At 42.7% G+C, this 15,883-nt stretch overlaps 1 protein-coding gene across 1 annotated transcript in view; it reads right to left on the bottom strand.

The window, feature by feature from the left end:
• Nucleotides 1-15,883, bottom strand: part of LOC144683842 (sodium/hydrogen exchanger 2-like) — a 197,766-nt gene that overhangs the window by 41,401 nt on the left and 140,482 nt on the right. The window contains exon 9 of the mRNA XM_078547326.1: nt 5,291-5,393. Coding sequence (XP_078403452.1) covers nt 5,291-5,393 — 103 coding nt within the window. The remainder of the gene's footprint in view (nt 1-5,290; nt 5,394-15,883) is intronic.

The raw sequence follows: 15,883 nt of genomic DNA, 5'->3' as shown, positions 1-15,883 counted from the left end.
GTGCATGAATTTAATGCTAAATCAGATACAGAAAGGGGGAATAAAGGAAAAGAAAGATTAGATTGAGGAAGAGAGAAGAAAGGGGCAAAAAAATGACAAGTGTGCTTTTCTTAAAATTTGATATGAGTGAAATCTCCCCAAAATATTCCAGGCAAGAAGGAATGGGATTTCACACTTATGATATTTCATTTTCAGTGCCAGAGAGGTTGATTGATAGTCATTGGATTTACTAGAACAGTAACAATACCTCTGGTAACAACAAGGTTTAACTTTTTATGATGAGTTTAATGGAACATAACTGGGCAAATAAAGAAATTCATAAAAAAAAAAGGGGAGGCTTAAGGTGAGATGCCATCTGTGTGAGACTAACGGGAGAGTGGCACAACTCAAACAACAACTTGTGGATATTCACATGTAACCAGGCATCTGCTCCTCTTCTGAAGTTGATGTACCAATTATTTCAGATTGTTGTGCACATCTGGATAGCACCACACACCATTAAGATATAAGTCTCTTTTGGTAAGAGATTGAGATGAATCAAATTGGTGGATGATGAATGACTGACACTAATCTTGAGTGAGGCTGAAGCAGAGGGGCATTTGGATCATTGCTACTGATTCCCAGGTCCTTTTTGACTGAGCACGTTGAATGAAGGGGGTGGAGGGTAATGGGTGATATTTTGTTCTATTTCCACGATTACAGATAAGCCTCATGCTTTACCTACTCAACTTGAAGTGCCTTCAAGAGATAATTTTACAAGTCCAATCATTCCAAATGGTAAGTATAGGGCACCTACTTTTAAAGGATGGAATGAAAATAATGCTGCAAATTCCAACTTTAGCCCATAGTGGCTTCAGAGCCAAGGTGGGTGAGGAGCCTTTTCCACAATAATTTCGAGGCTGGTCTTGCTGAAAACTGACCTTTAATATAAGCATTGAGGCTTCATTCAGGAACTTCAAGGAACTTTGTTAGACAACGGGTTTTAATTACCAAATAATTCTCAGAGATGTGTTGGCGGTCATTGTGGAGGATCGTGACACCATTTGAAGGTGAAGAAACTTTAGCTGATATTCTAGCACCTCGGAGAATGTTTTGGAGTAAAACTTATTATCAGAAAGAATGAATTAGATCCTAAGTCCATTTAAACATGTAACCGTTTCCATTTTTCAGAGTTTAATGTAACAAAATAGGTTCTGTATTGAAACCAAAACGAGTGAAATTGTGGCGATTTGTAGAAATGCCACACATCCTGATAAAATTGAAGACAGTAAAGATTGGTTCAATCTCAATGAACTAGCCAAATGTGACAAAAAGTTGCTTCATGTTGTCATGGCGACAAGCAGTTTTCTCCATGCTCTATTATTTTCTGGACTCTTTATCAACGTTCCCTCTGCAAGGTTAAGGTCATTCCATGCTCAGTAATTTTGTTTTTAATTTGTTCACAGGGTGTAACCACCACTGACAAAGCCAGTGTTTATTGTCCATTCTTAATTGCCCTTGAGAAGGTGATAGTGAGCTGCATTCTTGAACCGTTGCAGTCCATGTGGTGTAGGTACAGCCACAGTGCTGTTGGGAAGGGAGTTCCAGGATTTTGACTCAGTGACGATGAAGGAATGGTAATATATTTTCCAAGTCAGGATGGCGTGTGACTTGAAGGGAATTTGCAACTGCTGGTGTTCTCAAGCATTTGCTATCTTTGTGCTTCTATGTGGTGTATCTGTAAGTTGTGCAGATACACTTTTTACAGCCTAGTTAATGTTCACACCACAGCACAAAGTGGAGGTGCGTACAATTCATCATTAATTTGACATTAAAAAAGTAATTAAACAGCCGTCACTGCCTTTGAACATCAAAACAACATATGCTTCTGCTAGAAAGACTCTCCATCTAAAATAAATCCTTGAAAAACAGTTGCATAGTTTAATTGCCGTCCTTGTACTTGGATGGGGATTCACTGATTACGATGTTTAAAGTATTACAGGCAGCTCAATAAATCAAGCCATTCCATTGGAGGCTAATTGGTCAGCTTGACATGCTAGCTGGATCCAGACTGAGTAACTGTAAAATGCTGTTGACCTTTATTTTAAATGGTAAATATGTTTGGAATTGTCTGGGAACAGAGACCATGTTAATGGTTGTTAACCTGATGTAAGTACAAGAGATGCAGTCACTCTTTGCCAAAGTGTTTTTTCAAAAAAATGTTGAATAATATACCTATGTTTCACTCTGTGCTAGTCACCAGAAGACTGATAATGGCAGGGAGAGTGAGTTGGATTAATGGCTCCACAACTTTATTTTGGCATGTGAAGATGAGCAACTATTTTTCAAGGATCTATTTTAGGTGGAGAGGTGTCTTATCAGAAGTATATGTTGTCTTTGTTATTCAAGGCTATAAATCACTGCAAATTTGCAGGGATGACTGTTTTATTATTTTTTAATGTCAAATTAATTAGTCTGCTGATTCATCCCTGAGCTTCAATGCAATAAACTATATATTCATAGACGTACCAAAGCTGAGGTCATCACATGGCACAATGTGATACATTCTTATAAATTGTATTACAGTGTCAAAATGTTTCTCTGTATGATCCCTGGGCCTCACAACAGTTATTTAGGAATTAAACAGACAAAGACACACCGGGGTAGATTTTCAACTCTGCCTCCCAGATGTGCAACTGGTCCATAATAGAAATTGTCCAATTTGCATTGAAAATTGCATTGTGGTTACATTATAAAAATAGAAAATGTTGGAAAGCCTCAGCAGGTCTGGTAGTATCTGTGGAGAGAGAAACAGAGTTGATGTTTTGAGTCTATATGACTCTTCTTTAGAACTAAAGAGAAGTAGAAATGTGATGGATTTTATACTGTTGAAGAGGGGGCGGAGCAGGTGAATGAGATAGAAGGCCAGGGAGAGGCGGGAGCTAAGGAGAGATTGACAAAAATGTCATGGACATAAGACAAAGGGAGTGTTAATGGCAGTGTTAAAGACTAGAGAAGCTGCTGGGAGTTGCATAAAGGTAAGAGCAGAATGTGTTAAAAGCGGAACAAGGGTAGCACTCTGTGAAAGCACAACATAGGAGGTAGGAGGGAGGGTTGGGGGAAAAGGATTAAAAAAAAGGGATAGAAACAATATACATAGGGAAGAATTTTCCCCAGTTGGGAGGGAAGTGCAGGAGCGGACGCGTGCAGGCACGCCTCCGATTGGCGCGTGCCGCCATTTTATGTGGGCGGGCCTTAATTGGCCCACATAGTGTGACATCTACCAGGAAGCGCTATGCACTCCCTGTGCAGGGGGGATCACCTAAGCTGGGAGTGCGCTTTTTCGCACATGCGCATGAAAGAGCGCATTCATCTTCCTGAGGCTAAGTGCTGCCTCAGGGAGCTCGGTGCCAAATTCAAAAATGGTCAATGTACAAGCATAAAATTTCCCTGACATGTCCCCTCATGTGACACTGTCACATGAGTTGGGACATGTCCATCACTTTTATTCAAACATTTATAAAATTTTTAAACACCTTCATGAAACCTCATCCCGCCCGTGGATGAGGTTTCATGCTTTTTATGAAGCCCGCCAGGTCTCCCGGCCTGCCCACCAGCCTTAAGGTTGGACAGGCAGGTCCATTAACTACTTGAATTACTTTTTAAGTGGCCTCAATTGGCCATTGACATGTCGTCGGGCGCACAGCTGATTTGGCTGTGCCCCTGCAGAGCTGAAAATTGAAATGACACGGGGTGACGTCGGGAATTCCACCCGACATCATCCTGCGGCATTTTACGCATCGGCGAGCAGGCCCCGTCCCCCACTCGCCGACCTCAATATCTCGGCCATAAAATAAATAAATACTGCTTTGCGGAACACCTTTACTCAGCCTGTAACCGTGATCGAGACCTTCCTGTTGCTTGTCATTTCAACACACCATCCCACTTTCAAGCTCGCATGTCTGCCCTTGGCCTGCTGCAATGTTCCAGTGAAGCCCAACGCAAACTGGAGGAACAGCACTTCATCTTCCGATTAGGCACTTTACAGCCTTCCGGACTTAACATTGAGTTCAACAACTTCAGACCATGAACTCTTTCCTCCATTCTCGCCCTCTTTTTAATCCAATTTTTTAGTTTTTTTAAATATATTTTCTATTCCTTTTTATATCATTTTTCCCAAACCATCTTTAGTCCTCACCACTACCATTAACATTTCCTTTGTCTTGTGTTCATGACACCTTTGTCAATCTCTCCTGAGCTCCCACCTATCCCTGACCTATTTTGCTTCACCTGCTCCACCCTCTCTTAAATAGAATAAAATCCATCATATTTCTACTTCTTTTTAACTCTGAAGAAGAATCCTACAAACTCGAAACGTTAATTCTGTTTCTCTCTCCTCAGCTGCTGCCAGGCCTGCTGAGATTTTCCAGCATTTTCTGTTTTTACTTCAGAGTCCCAGCATCCACAGTAATTTGCTTTTATCATTGTGGTTATGTTAGTGTGGTAGTAATCCAGAGGCCTGGAATAATAACCCAGAGATTATGAATTCAAATCTCACCAGAGCAGTTTGATCATTTGAATTCAGTTTGGAAAGAAAAATCTGGAAATTAAAATCTGGAAAGTGACCATGAAGCTGTAGGGTTGTCAGGAAAATCCACCAATCACTAATGTCTGACCTTACATGGTCTGGTTTATATCTGACTCTTGTACCAAACCAATCTGGTTGACCAGCCTCTGAAATGTCCTATCAAGGTCTTGGTTGTATTAAGCAGCTACAGCAGAATATGGTAAGAAGGCAGCCCACAGTTCTCAGGGTAACTCTGGGTGGGCAATGGACACTGGCCTTACCAGCAGTGCCCAGGTCTTGATGATGAATAAAAAATAAATCAACAAAATGAAAATTATTCAATTGCCCTAATGGGTGTCTGTCTTCAATGTCCGGGAAACAAGGTGACAATTCCCCCAGCCTGTCTCATAACAGGCAAGCACACTTATGGAACAGATCATTGATGCTGAACTCAAATTGTATATCTACTGTTGAAAGCTCTTACCAATATGGGAACAACATTGTCGAATGTATTCAATGTATAAAACACAGGGTATATAAAGTAAGCAAACCCATAAAGTACAAGAACATTTTGAACCAAGTTGTTAATCACCATGGCATCACCTTGTATTTTGATGGGATCTTGCAGAACTGCAACACAAACTGGGTAACTAACCAGTGAAAGCTGGAGTCTCACTGGGCTGGTTTGAGACCTGTGCACTTCAGAAATAAACATAATATTACAGAATAAATAAACTTTCATACCGTTTGCCTTATTCGATAAAGATTTCTTATCAAGAGCTCCTGAATGTTATCGAACTGCTCTGAAGAAACCGGACTTTTGGAAACTTCAGCAGTTTGTTCATCGCTGTTTCAGGAAGATTAAAAACATGATTAAATATCGGAGCATGTAGATGTCGAAAATGTACCAAGCCTTGCCAATTAGTTTCCCAGAAGTTCTTTCATGAAAGTGGAAGCTGTTAAATCCGTGCCTTAAATCCCTGTATTTCATCATTTTAAATTGCCATTTTCTGTGAAGTCTAGGTCTCAAGAATTCACAATCATGATCAGGGATGGTTCAGTTTAGAGCAAGCAGGCTAAAAAACAACTTCTAAAATTTGAAGTAGACACCAAGGCTCTGATTTTAGCTGCCCCCTATTTGTGAAATCTGACTAGATTAGTAAAGGTGCGGCTAAAATAATGACAGTGACTTATCCCTACCAATCCCACTTTTTTCCACTGTGTCCCCAATTTAACCTGCTCTTTTGAGGAGATGAGCCCACAGGAAGGAAGTGGGGTCCTGCTTAATATGCAGATCATGTCCGCGGATGTTGAGTCACAATTCGATCTAAAATAGCGACCAGAGGCCTGGGGGTCAGGGTGGGTGTGGGCAGTATAGCTTCTCTGTCAGGCAAAACTTTCTAAGCGCTAGATCCTTGGCCAGAAGAGGCTGAATTTATACACTTGGTCCAATTTTCCTTTCTGTTTCTTTGAAGGTAATTGTCTATTGGCCGTTTTGGGATATTGTCTGAGACAAACTCAACCCAGTTAACTATTGGACCTTGGTTCTATGTAGCAAAGCCCTCTGTGCTTCTTTGCTCAAGTGACAATTTTATAATGTGGGAAACTAGGTGTGCTGTTTGCCTGCAGGGGGGCAACTGCCGAGCCTTACACTGGCCTAACCTGACACCTACTTTCTAAAGGCAGTCGTTGAATATTAATAGAGTGGCTGATTTTTCTCTCCCTCCTCCAGCGACATTGAGGTCAGTTGCAATGTTCCAGTGCTGCCCAGCTCAGATCTTCTAAGTTATCATGGGTTTCAATTCACTGCCATTAACAGAAAAGCAAGTTGCAGAACTCTGACTAGTTTCTCATCCCTTTTTTCCTATCCCTGTTTTGTCCCTGATTTGATTTTGGATTGGTCTAAATATTCTGACACTAATTACAATAATCTTGTCTAACTACTTTTTTATGCCTATCATTAATCAACATGGATCATGGCTACCACATCACACCTACATACAATTTACACCAGCTAAAGCTGACAATTTGCAACATCTGCTGCTGTATAATTTGTGGGTGGCACTGTGCGCACTCGCTACAAAGCACGTTTGCTGTATTCCCACTGCAGGAGCAGTATCAAAATGTGAAAGCACAAACAGTAGAGCTTGTAATCAGAGCCACTGATTTATAGTGACTGAATTAGTCAAGTTCCACTTACTGCTCGGGCTTGTGTCTTGGAATTTGTATTTCACAGTTCTGTCCATTTTTGTGGGAAAACTATGAATCAGCTGACGTGTCCACCCATTAACCTACACTGACTGATGTCCACCAATTTAAAATTCTCATCGTCATGTTCAAAACCCTCCATGATCCCACCACGTCCTCTCTATCCCTGTAGGCTGCTCCAGCCCTATAACCCCTCAGAGAATTCTGCATTCCTCCAATTCAAGCCTCTTGTCTATGCCTCACTTCACCTCATAATTGATAGCCATGCCTCAGGTGTCTGGGTCATACCCGCTAGAAAATCCTCCCTAAATCTCTCTGTCTCCTCCTTTAAGCCACTCTATAGACCTACCTACCTGTCCAAGCATTTGGTCACCTTTCCTAAAGCCTCCTTCTCTAGTTCAGTGTCCATTTGTGTCTGATTATGGTCATGTGAAGCATCTTAAGGTGTTTTACTATGTTAAGTGTTAGGAACTAGAGATAGTTTAATTAAGTTATATTTGTATTTGTCGGTGTTAGGAATGAGTTTTAGCTTTAAATTTAAATTTAATTTTCATTTCTGTATTTGTGTGTTAAGGAAGGGGGAACTTGAGTTTTGGTTTCACTTTAAAAGATGCCTGTGTTCTAATGAGGTTTTATGACTCTTTAAAGGGAATTAAAACAAACACAAAGTAGAAAAAACTGGGCTGTTGGCTAGCAACAGGAGGTGCATACCGAGTCAGGGAGAAACAGAAAGCAATTTTAATTCAGTTGGAAGCAGCTGCCAGGAGAAGCTGAACACAGTAGATGGAACTACAGGAAGCTGATTCCAAAAACTAAAGAAGAAAGAACCCAAAACCTGGGAGTGGAACAGGAAAGATACCAACAGGACAGCTAAGTCAAAGGGCAAGGACAGGAATCTGGAAATGGTCCTGTTCAATGGAAGCGAAAGTAAGGAGCAGAAAGGAAGGCTCAAAGCTTAAAGGGAGAAAGCTGCAGGACACAGACTTAAAGCAAAATAGGTTTGCGAGAAGCCAGAAGATCCAAGGAGACAGCCGAAGGTCTATAACTCCTTAGTATGGGCATGCAATGCAATGGTGTTTTATTGGCATGGCTAAGCATTTGAGAGAGGGTGCATGGAAGGCAAATCCTGAATGCATGTGGTGATCAAGGAGAGAGGAACAACATCGGAAGGAGAGCTCAGCCCTGGAGGTGGAACCTTGTGGAAGGCATCTCAGAGAAAGCATCACTTGGGAGAAGATTCCAAAGCGAGTTCTTTGAGAGTGGAGATTGGAAACCTCCATGTGAAAGACAGAGTTCAGTGAGAGTGGTTGGCTCACTGTGTGACAAGTGTCTGGGGGGAGTTGATGAGGGATCCATAGCATCTGTTTAGGGTGGCATCTGTCACTTGGCTTCAGAGTGAAGTGTGTCTGACCACAGGTCACCTATTGGCTGATATGGACTGTGTACTTACTATGAACATTAGAGTATAAGGTAGCTTTTGTAACTTGTGGTATCCTTACAAATCTGTAAAGGTAGAGGTGTGGGTGAAGGAGTATTGTAATACAGTTAATCTTTTGTTGTCTAATAAATGTTTTATTCTTTTGTTAAAAGTTCATCAGCTGACTCCTGTGACTCTGTCCATTAGCCACTCTCCACGTTTCTAAACAAAAAAATAAAAGTTAGGATCGATCAAGCTGGGTTCCACCCTGGGCTCTGACTTGTCCAGCAGAAACATCAGCTGGGACCATGACACAAGGATGCTACATAAAGGCAAATTGTTGTGAAATCAGCAGAAGTCATGATCTTATTGTCCATGTGCTCGTGGGCCCAAGTAAGAAAACATATGAAATTCTAAGCAGTAGGCAGGTTCAATTCAATGATCCTGCATTCTTGGCCGAAAGATGTGTTTGATAGCAGCTCGGGTCAGAGAATTAAGATGACAGTGAGTCATCCTATCTCTTCAAGAGCAGTTCACAGCTTGGAATGGGAGACCATTGAGTCAACCTTGACATACTAACTGAGCGTACTCCCGCAACCCCCTCCACATCTCCCTTCTCCACCCACCACTCCCCACCACCCCTCCCTCAGGTTCCACATCATAAATACAAAAGATGTGGAGTTTTACCCACTGTAACTGAAAGGAACTCAGTAACAGGCTGTCTCTAGGAAATTGTGACAAATCAACTTAAGTGCTGACATCGACTGTCGGCGATGTTATCATACAAACACGTGATGCACTTTTATCAAACTGTGCTATCTGAAGGAGAACTATTAATCTGTTTACTTTAAATAGATTAATGCCATTGTTGATACTATGGAGAAAGGCATTTGGAATGTGCATTCATATGATAACATCACTGATAGTTTCCAGCTACAACTCCTTACTGTAAATTGCTGCACCATGTTTGGGTTCCATCATGTAATATGCTGAATTGTAGTGAACACCTACACTGGTTGCTTTGTTTGGGAAGATTTAAAACAGCCACTTGCTGTGGAATGAGGGGAGGTAGGATTGTGATGCTGCTCAAGGATAGAGAGAAATTTAGCATAAGTGTAAATGCATAGCAGCTGCTCAAGAGTGAATTTTGGATCTCCATTAGTACAAATATTTATTTGAAATGCTTCGGAGTGAACCATTGAAACACAATCAGGTATAGATTTGTCTTGTACAGAAGCACACAGTGGGTGAGAACAAATTGGCAGCTCATTTTAGATTTTTTTTAGAACCATAGAACCATAGAACTATAGAAAAGTTACAGCACAGAAGGAGGCCATTCGGCCCATCTTGCCCATGCCAGCCCGAGGACACCCAGGTGCCCTTTCTAATCCCACCTTCCTGCACCCGGCCCATAGCCCTGCAGCTTACAACACTTAAGGTGCAGATCCAGGTACTTTTTAAAAGAGTTTAGAGTTTCTGCCTCTACCACCAACTTGGGCAGCGAATTCCAGACACCCAATAGCCTCTGCGTAAAAAAGTTCTTCCCCATGTCCCCCCTACACCTTCTGCCACTTATCTAGAATCTATGTCCCCTAGTTCTAGAATTCTCCATCAAGGGAAACAATTTTATCCTGTCCACTCTATCGATTCCCCTCATACTTTTGTACACCTCAATCAAGTCACCTCTCAGCCTTCTTTGTTCTAAGGAAAATAACCCCGACCTATCCAATCTCTCCTCGTAGCTACATTTTTCTAACCCTGGCAACATTCCTGTAAACATTCTCTGCACTCTCTCCAGAGCTATTACGTCCTTCCTGTAATGTGGTGACCAGAACTGCACACAATACTCCAGTTGTGGCCTCACCAGTGTTTTATACAATTCCAACATTGTATCCTTACTTTTATATTCTATACCTCTACCAATGAAGGAGATCATTCCATATGCCTTCTTTACAATCTTGTCTACTTGAACTGCTGCCTTCAGGGACCTGTGTACTTGTACGCCAAGATCTGTTACTTCATCTACCTCTCTTAGTATATCCCCATTTATTTTGTAATCCCTGTAAATGTTTGACCTCCCTAAATGTATGACCTCACACTTCTCTATGTTAAAATCCATCTGCCACTTTACCTCCCACTCCACCAACCCATCTATATCATTTTGGAGATTACGGCTATCCTCTACACTATCCACTACTCGGCCAATATTTGTGTCATCTGCAAATTTCCCAATCATGCGCCTCATGTTCACATCCAAATCGTTAATATATAACACAAACAACAAGGGTCCCAACACCGAGCCCTGTGGAACACCACTTGAGACAACTTTCCATTCGCAAGGGCTTCCATCGACCATTACCCTTTGTTTCCTGTTACAAAGCCAACCTTTTATCCAGTTTGCTACATTGCTCTGAATCCCATGGGCTTTTACTTTCCTGACCAATCTGCCATGTGGGACCTTGTCAAATGCCTTGCTAAAATCCATGTACACAATATCCACTGCACTACCCTTCATCAACCCTTCTTGTCACTTCCTCAAAGAATTCAATCAAATTTGTGAGGCAAGACCTTCCTCTAATAAATCCATGCTGACCATCCCTGACTAGTCCATGCCTTTCCACATGACAGTTAATCCTATCTCTCAGGATTGATTCTACTAATTTGCTCACCACCGATGTAAGACTAACTGGCCTATAATTGTTTGACATTTCCTTTGATCCCTTTTTAAACAATGGAAGTACATTTGCATTTCTCCAGTCCTCCAGTACCTCCCCTGTATCTAGTGAAGATTGGAAAATCATCCTCAGAGCATCTGCTATCTCCTCTCTGACTTCCTTCAGCAGCCTCGGAAACAATTCATCTGGCCCTGGTGACTAATCAATTTTCAAGGATTTCAACCCTTCAAGTACTTCCTCTCTCTTTATGACTATCCCGTCCAATATCTCGTAGTATTCCTCCTGGACTACTATATCTACATCTTCCCTTTCCTTTGTAAACACGGAGACAAAATATTCATTCAAAACCCTTCTCACAGCCTCTGCATCTAAACACAAGTTTCCATCTTCATCTCTGATAGGTCCCACTTTTTCCTTAACTAACCTTTTAGCATTAATATATTGGTAAAACATCTTTGGGTTATCTTTAACTTTACTTGCTTATCTTTTTTCATGCCCTCTCTTTGATTTCCTTATTTCCTTTTTTACTTCGTCCCTGCACTTCCTATATTTGTCTAGGCTATCTGCAGTGCTTAGTTCTTTGTGCCTATTGTATGCTTTCTTTTTTTGTTTGATCTTCCGCTGTGTTCCTCTAGACAGCCAGGAGGGTCTAGATTTGGCAGTACCACTCTTATTTTTGTAAGGGACATGTCTACTTTGTACAATTAGGATCTCGCTTTTTAGTGCTTCCCATTGATTTTCCACTGTTTTATCCTCCAGCAGTGCTGTCCAGTCCACCTCAGCCAAGTCCCTTCTCATTTCTGAAAAATTTGCCTTCCCCCAGTTCAAGACTTTTACTCCTGCCTTATCTCTGTCCTTTTCTATGGTAATGCTAAATCTAATTGAATTGTGATCACTGTCCCCGATATGGTCCACAACTGTCACTTCACCCACTTGCCCTTCTTCGTTCCCCAAGACTAGGTCTAAATTTGCATCTCCTCTCATTGGGTTTGTCACTAGTTGGTTGAAAATATTTTCCTGGACACACTGCATGAATTTTTCCCCCTCAGTGCCCCTTATATTGTTTGAATCCCAGTTGATATTAGGGTAGTTGAAGTCTCCTACTATTATTGCCCTCTTGTTCTTACAAGCAGAAATTTGCCTACATATTTGTTCTTCTATCTCCCTTTCACTATTTGGGGGTCTGTATTATACTCCCAGTAGTGTGAGTGCCCCTTTTTTATTTCTAAGCTCAATCCATAAAGCCTCGTTTGTTGACCCCTTTAGTACATCATCCCTTCTCGCAACTGGAATTGATTCTTTAACCATGAGTGCTACCCCCCCTCCTTTTTTATCTCCTACTCTATCATGTCTGAAGACTCTATAACCAGGGATATTTAGCTGCCAGTTTTGTCCCTCCTTTAGCCAGGTCTCCATTATAGCAATGACAACCTACTGCCATGTGTCTACCTGTGCCCTTAACTCATCTACCTTGTTTGTAATACTCCTTACATTGAAGTAAAAACAGTTTAACCCCGTCAGTTTCCCTTGCTGGACACTTTTTAAACTTTGCTTCTCCTGTAACTCCATGTCTATCACAACGTCCCTAGCTAATGTTCTACCTCCATTTTTCTGATCTGAATCTGACCTACCTGATCCTACTCCTGGGATCCCATCCCGCTGCCACACTAGTTTAAATACTCTCCAACAGTTTATGTGAGCATTGCTGGTAAGGCCAACATTTGCTATGCATCCCTAATTTCCTTTGAGAGTGGTGAGCTGCCCTATTTGAATTTTGCAGTCCATATGGTGTGCGCAGGTAGACCCACAGTGCTGTGAGGGGGGCAATTCCAGGATTTTGACCCAATAACAGTGGAGGAATGGCAATATAGTTCCAAGTCAGATAAAAGCAAAATACTGTGGATGCTGGAAATCTGAAACAAAAACAAAAATAGCTGGAAAAACTCAGCAGGTCTGACAGCATCTGCGGAGAGGAATACAGTTAACGCTTCAATCCGTATGACTCTTCATCAGAACTAAAGAAAAATAGAAATGAGATGAAATATAAGCTGGTTGAGGGGGGTGGGACAGGTAGAGCTGGATAGAGGGCCAGTGATAGGTGGAGGCAAAGAAGAGATTGCCAAACATGTCATAGACAAAAGGACAAAGGGGTGTTGGCGGTGGTGATATTAGCTAAAGGATGTGCTTATGGTGACATTAAGGGTAGAAAACAGGACGAGCAAGTGACAGCCGATCCCGGCAGACCGATCGTGTCAACCTGTTCCTGCCCCACGGAACTCATTTCTTGCTATCTTGACTCCATTCTCTCTCCCCTTGTCCAGTCCCTTCCCACCTACATCCGCGATTCCTCTGACAGCATCATATCAACAATTTCCAGTTCCCTGGTCCCAACCACCTCCTCCTCACCATGGGTGTCCAATCAACTCTACACCTCCATCCCCCACCAGGATGGTCTGAGGGCCCTTAGCTTCTTCCTCGAACAGAGGCCCGAACAATCCCCATCCACCACTACTCTCCTCCGTCTGGCTGAACTTATTCTCTCACTGAACAATTTCTCCTTTAACTCCTCTCACTTCCTCCAAATAAAAGGTGTGGCTATGGGTACCCGCATGGGCCCCAGCTATGCCTGTCTCTTTATGGGGTATGTGGAACATTCCTTGTTCCAGTCCTACTCCGGCCCCCTCCCACAACTCTTTCTCCGGTACATCGATGACTGCTTCGGTGCTGCTTCATGCTCTCGTCGGGACCTGGAAATATTTATTAATTTTGCTTCCAATTTCCACCCCTCCATCATTTTCACATGGTCCATCTCTGACACTTCCCTTCCCTTCCTTGACCTCTCTGTCTCAATTTCTGGTGATAGCCTGTCCACCAATATCCATTACAAGCCTACCAACTCCCACAGCTATCTCAACTACAGCTCCTCACACCCCGCTTCCTGTAAGGACTCCATCCCATTCTCTCAGTTCCTTCGCCTCCGTTGCATCTGTTCTGATGATGCCACTTTCCAAAACAGTTCTTCTGACATGTCTTCCTTCTTCCTTAACCAAGGTTTTCCATCCACGGTGGTTGACAGGGCCCTCAACCATGTCCGGCCCATCTCCCGCGCATCCGCTCTCACACCTTCCTCTCCCTCCTAGATCCATGATAGGGTCTCCCTTGTCCTCACTTATCACCCCACCAGCCTCCGCATTCAAAGGATCATCCTCCGCCATTTCCGCCAACTCCAGCATGATGCCACCACCAAACACATGTTCCCTTCACCCCCACTGGCGGCATTCCATAGGGACCGTTTCCTCCAAGACACCCTGGTCCACTCCTCCATCACCCCCTACACCTCAACCCCCTCCCACGGCACCTTCCCATGCAACCGCAGAAGATGCAACACCTGCCCCTTTACTTCCCCCCTCCTCACCGTCCAAGGGCCCAAACACTCCTTTCAAGTGAAGCAGCACTTCACTTGCACTTCCCTCAATTTAGTCTACTGCATTCGCTGCTCCCAATGCGGTCTCCTCTGTATTGGGGAGACCAAACGCAGGCTGGGTGACCGCTTTGCGGAACACCTTCGGTCTGTCCCAGGCCTCCCTTTCACTTGCCATTTCAACACACCACCCTGCTCTCATGCCCACATGTCCATCCTTGGCCTGCTGCAATGTTCCAGTGAAGCTCAACGCAAACTGGAGGAACAGCACCTCATCTTCCGATTAGGCACTTTACAGCCTTCTGGGCTTAATATTGAGTTCAACAATTTCAGATTATGAACCCTCCATCCCCATTCCCTTTCCGATCCCCCTTTTTTCTAATAATTTATATATTTTTAAAATATATTTTTCTTTTCCCACCTATTTCTATTATTGTTTTAAAATTTATTTCCATCCATTGTTTTATCTCTACCTTTTAGCCTATTTCGATCCCTTCCCCCTATCCCACCCCAACCATGGCCATCCGTCACTAGTTTGTCCTGCTTTCTACCCTTAATGTCACCATTAGCACATCCTTTAGCTAATATCACCACCGTCAACACCCCTTTGTCCTTTTGTCTATGACATCTTTGGCAATCTCTTCTTTGCCTCCACCTGTCACTGGCCCTCTATCCAGCTCCACCTGTCCCACCCCCCTCAAACAGCTTATAATTCACCTAATTTCTATTTTTCTTTAGTTCTGATGAAGAGTCATACGGACTTGAAACATTAACTGTATTCCTTTCCGCAGATGCTGTCAGACCTATTGAGTAGTTCCAAGTCAGGATGGTGTGTGACTTGCGAGGGAATTTACAGGTGATGGTATTCCCATGTGTCTGCTGCCTTTGTGCTTCTAGGTGGTAGTTGTGGATTTGGAAGCTGTTGTCAAAGGAGGCTTGGTGAGTTGCCTCAGTTCATCTTGTAGATGGTATACCCTGCTGCCATTGTGCACTGATGGAGGAGGGACTGAATGTTTAAGTTGGTGGATCGGTTGCTGACCAAGTGTGATTGGGGATGGTGTTGAGCTCCTTGAGTGTTGTTGGAACCACATTCATCCCAGCAAGTGGACAGTATTCCATCACACTCCCACTTGTGCCTTGGGGATGGTGAGTAGGCTTTGGGCAGTCAGTGGGTGAGTTACTTGCTGCAGAATTCCAACCCCTGGTCTTATCTGGCAGCCACTGTATTTAGGTGGCTGGTCTAGTTAAGGTTCTGGCCAATGGTAATACCTGCTGTTGATGGTGAGGGATTCAGCAACGCTAATGCTATTGAATGTAAAAAGGGCTGTTTATATTCTCTCTTATTGGAGATGGTCATTGTCTGGTATTCTGCCTGAGACTAATTTATATTCCAATAAATCATCAATTTTAGCATCAGTGCAAAGTTTTCAGTCCAAGTTATAACATGTAACTTCAGTCCAGATCAGCATAAGCTTTGTTTGTTGAACAAGTTAGGTACGTTGCCTATCCAAGGTTAACTTTCTGTTTCTCTTTCTGCCTGTCTTTCTTTCCCAAATCTTACTTTTTGGCCAAAACACAGATATACATGCTGGCCAATGACACATCACTTTTAAATT

The sequence above is a fragment of the Cetorhinus maximus genome, chromosome 8 (assembly GCF_964194155.1).
Source record: "Cetorhinus maximus chromosome 8, sCetMax3.hap1.1, whole genome shotgun sequence".
In the NCBI taxonomy this organism is placed as follows: Eukaryota; Metazoa; Chordata; class Chondrichthyes; order Lamniformes; family Cetorhinidae; genus Cetorhinus; species Cetorhinus maximus.
This window is presented reverse-complemented; position numbering and strand designations above follow the sequence as displayed.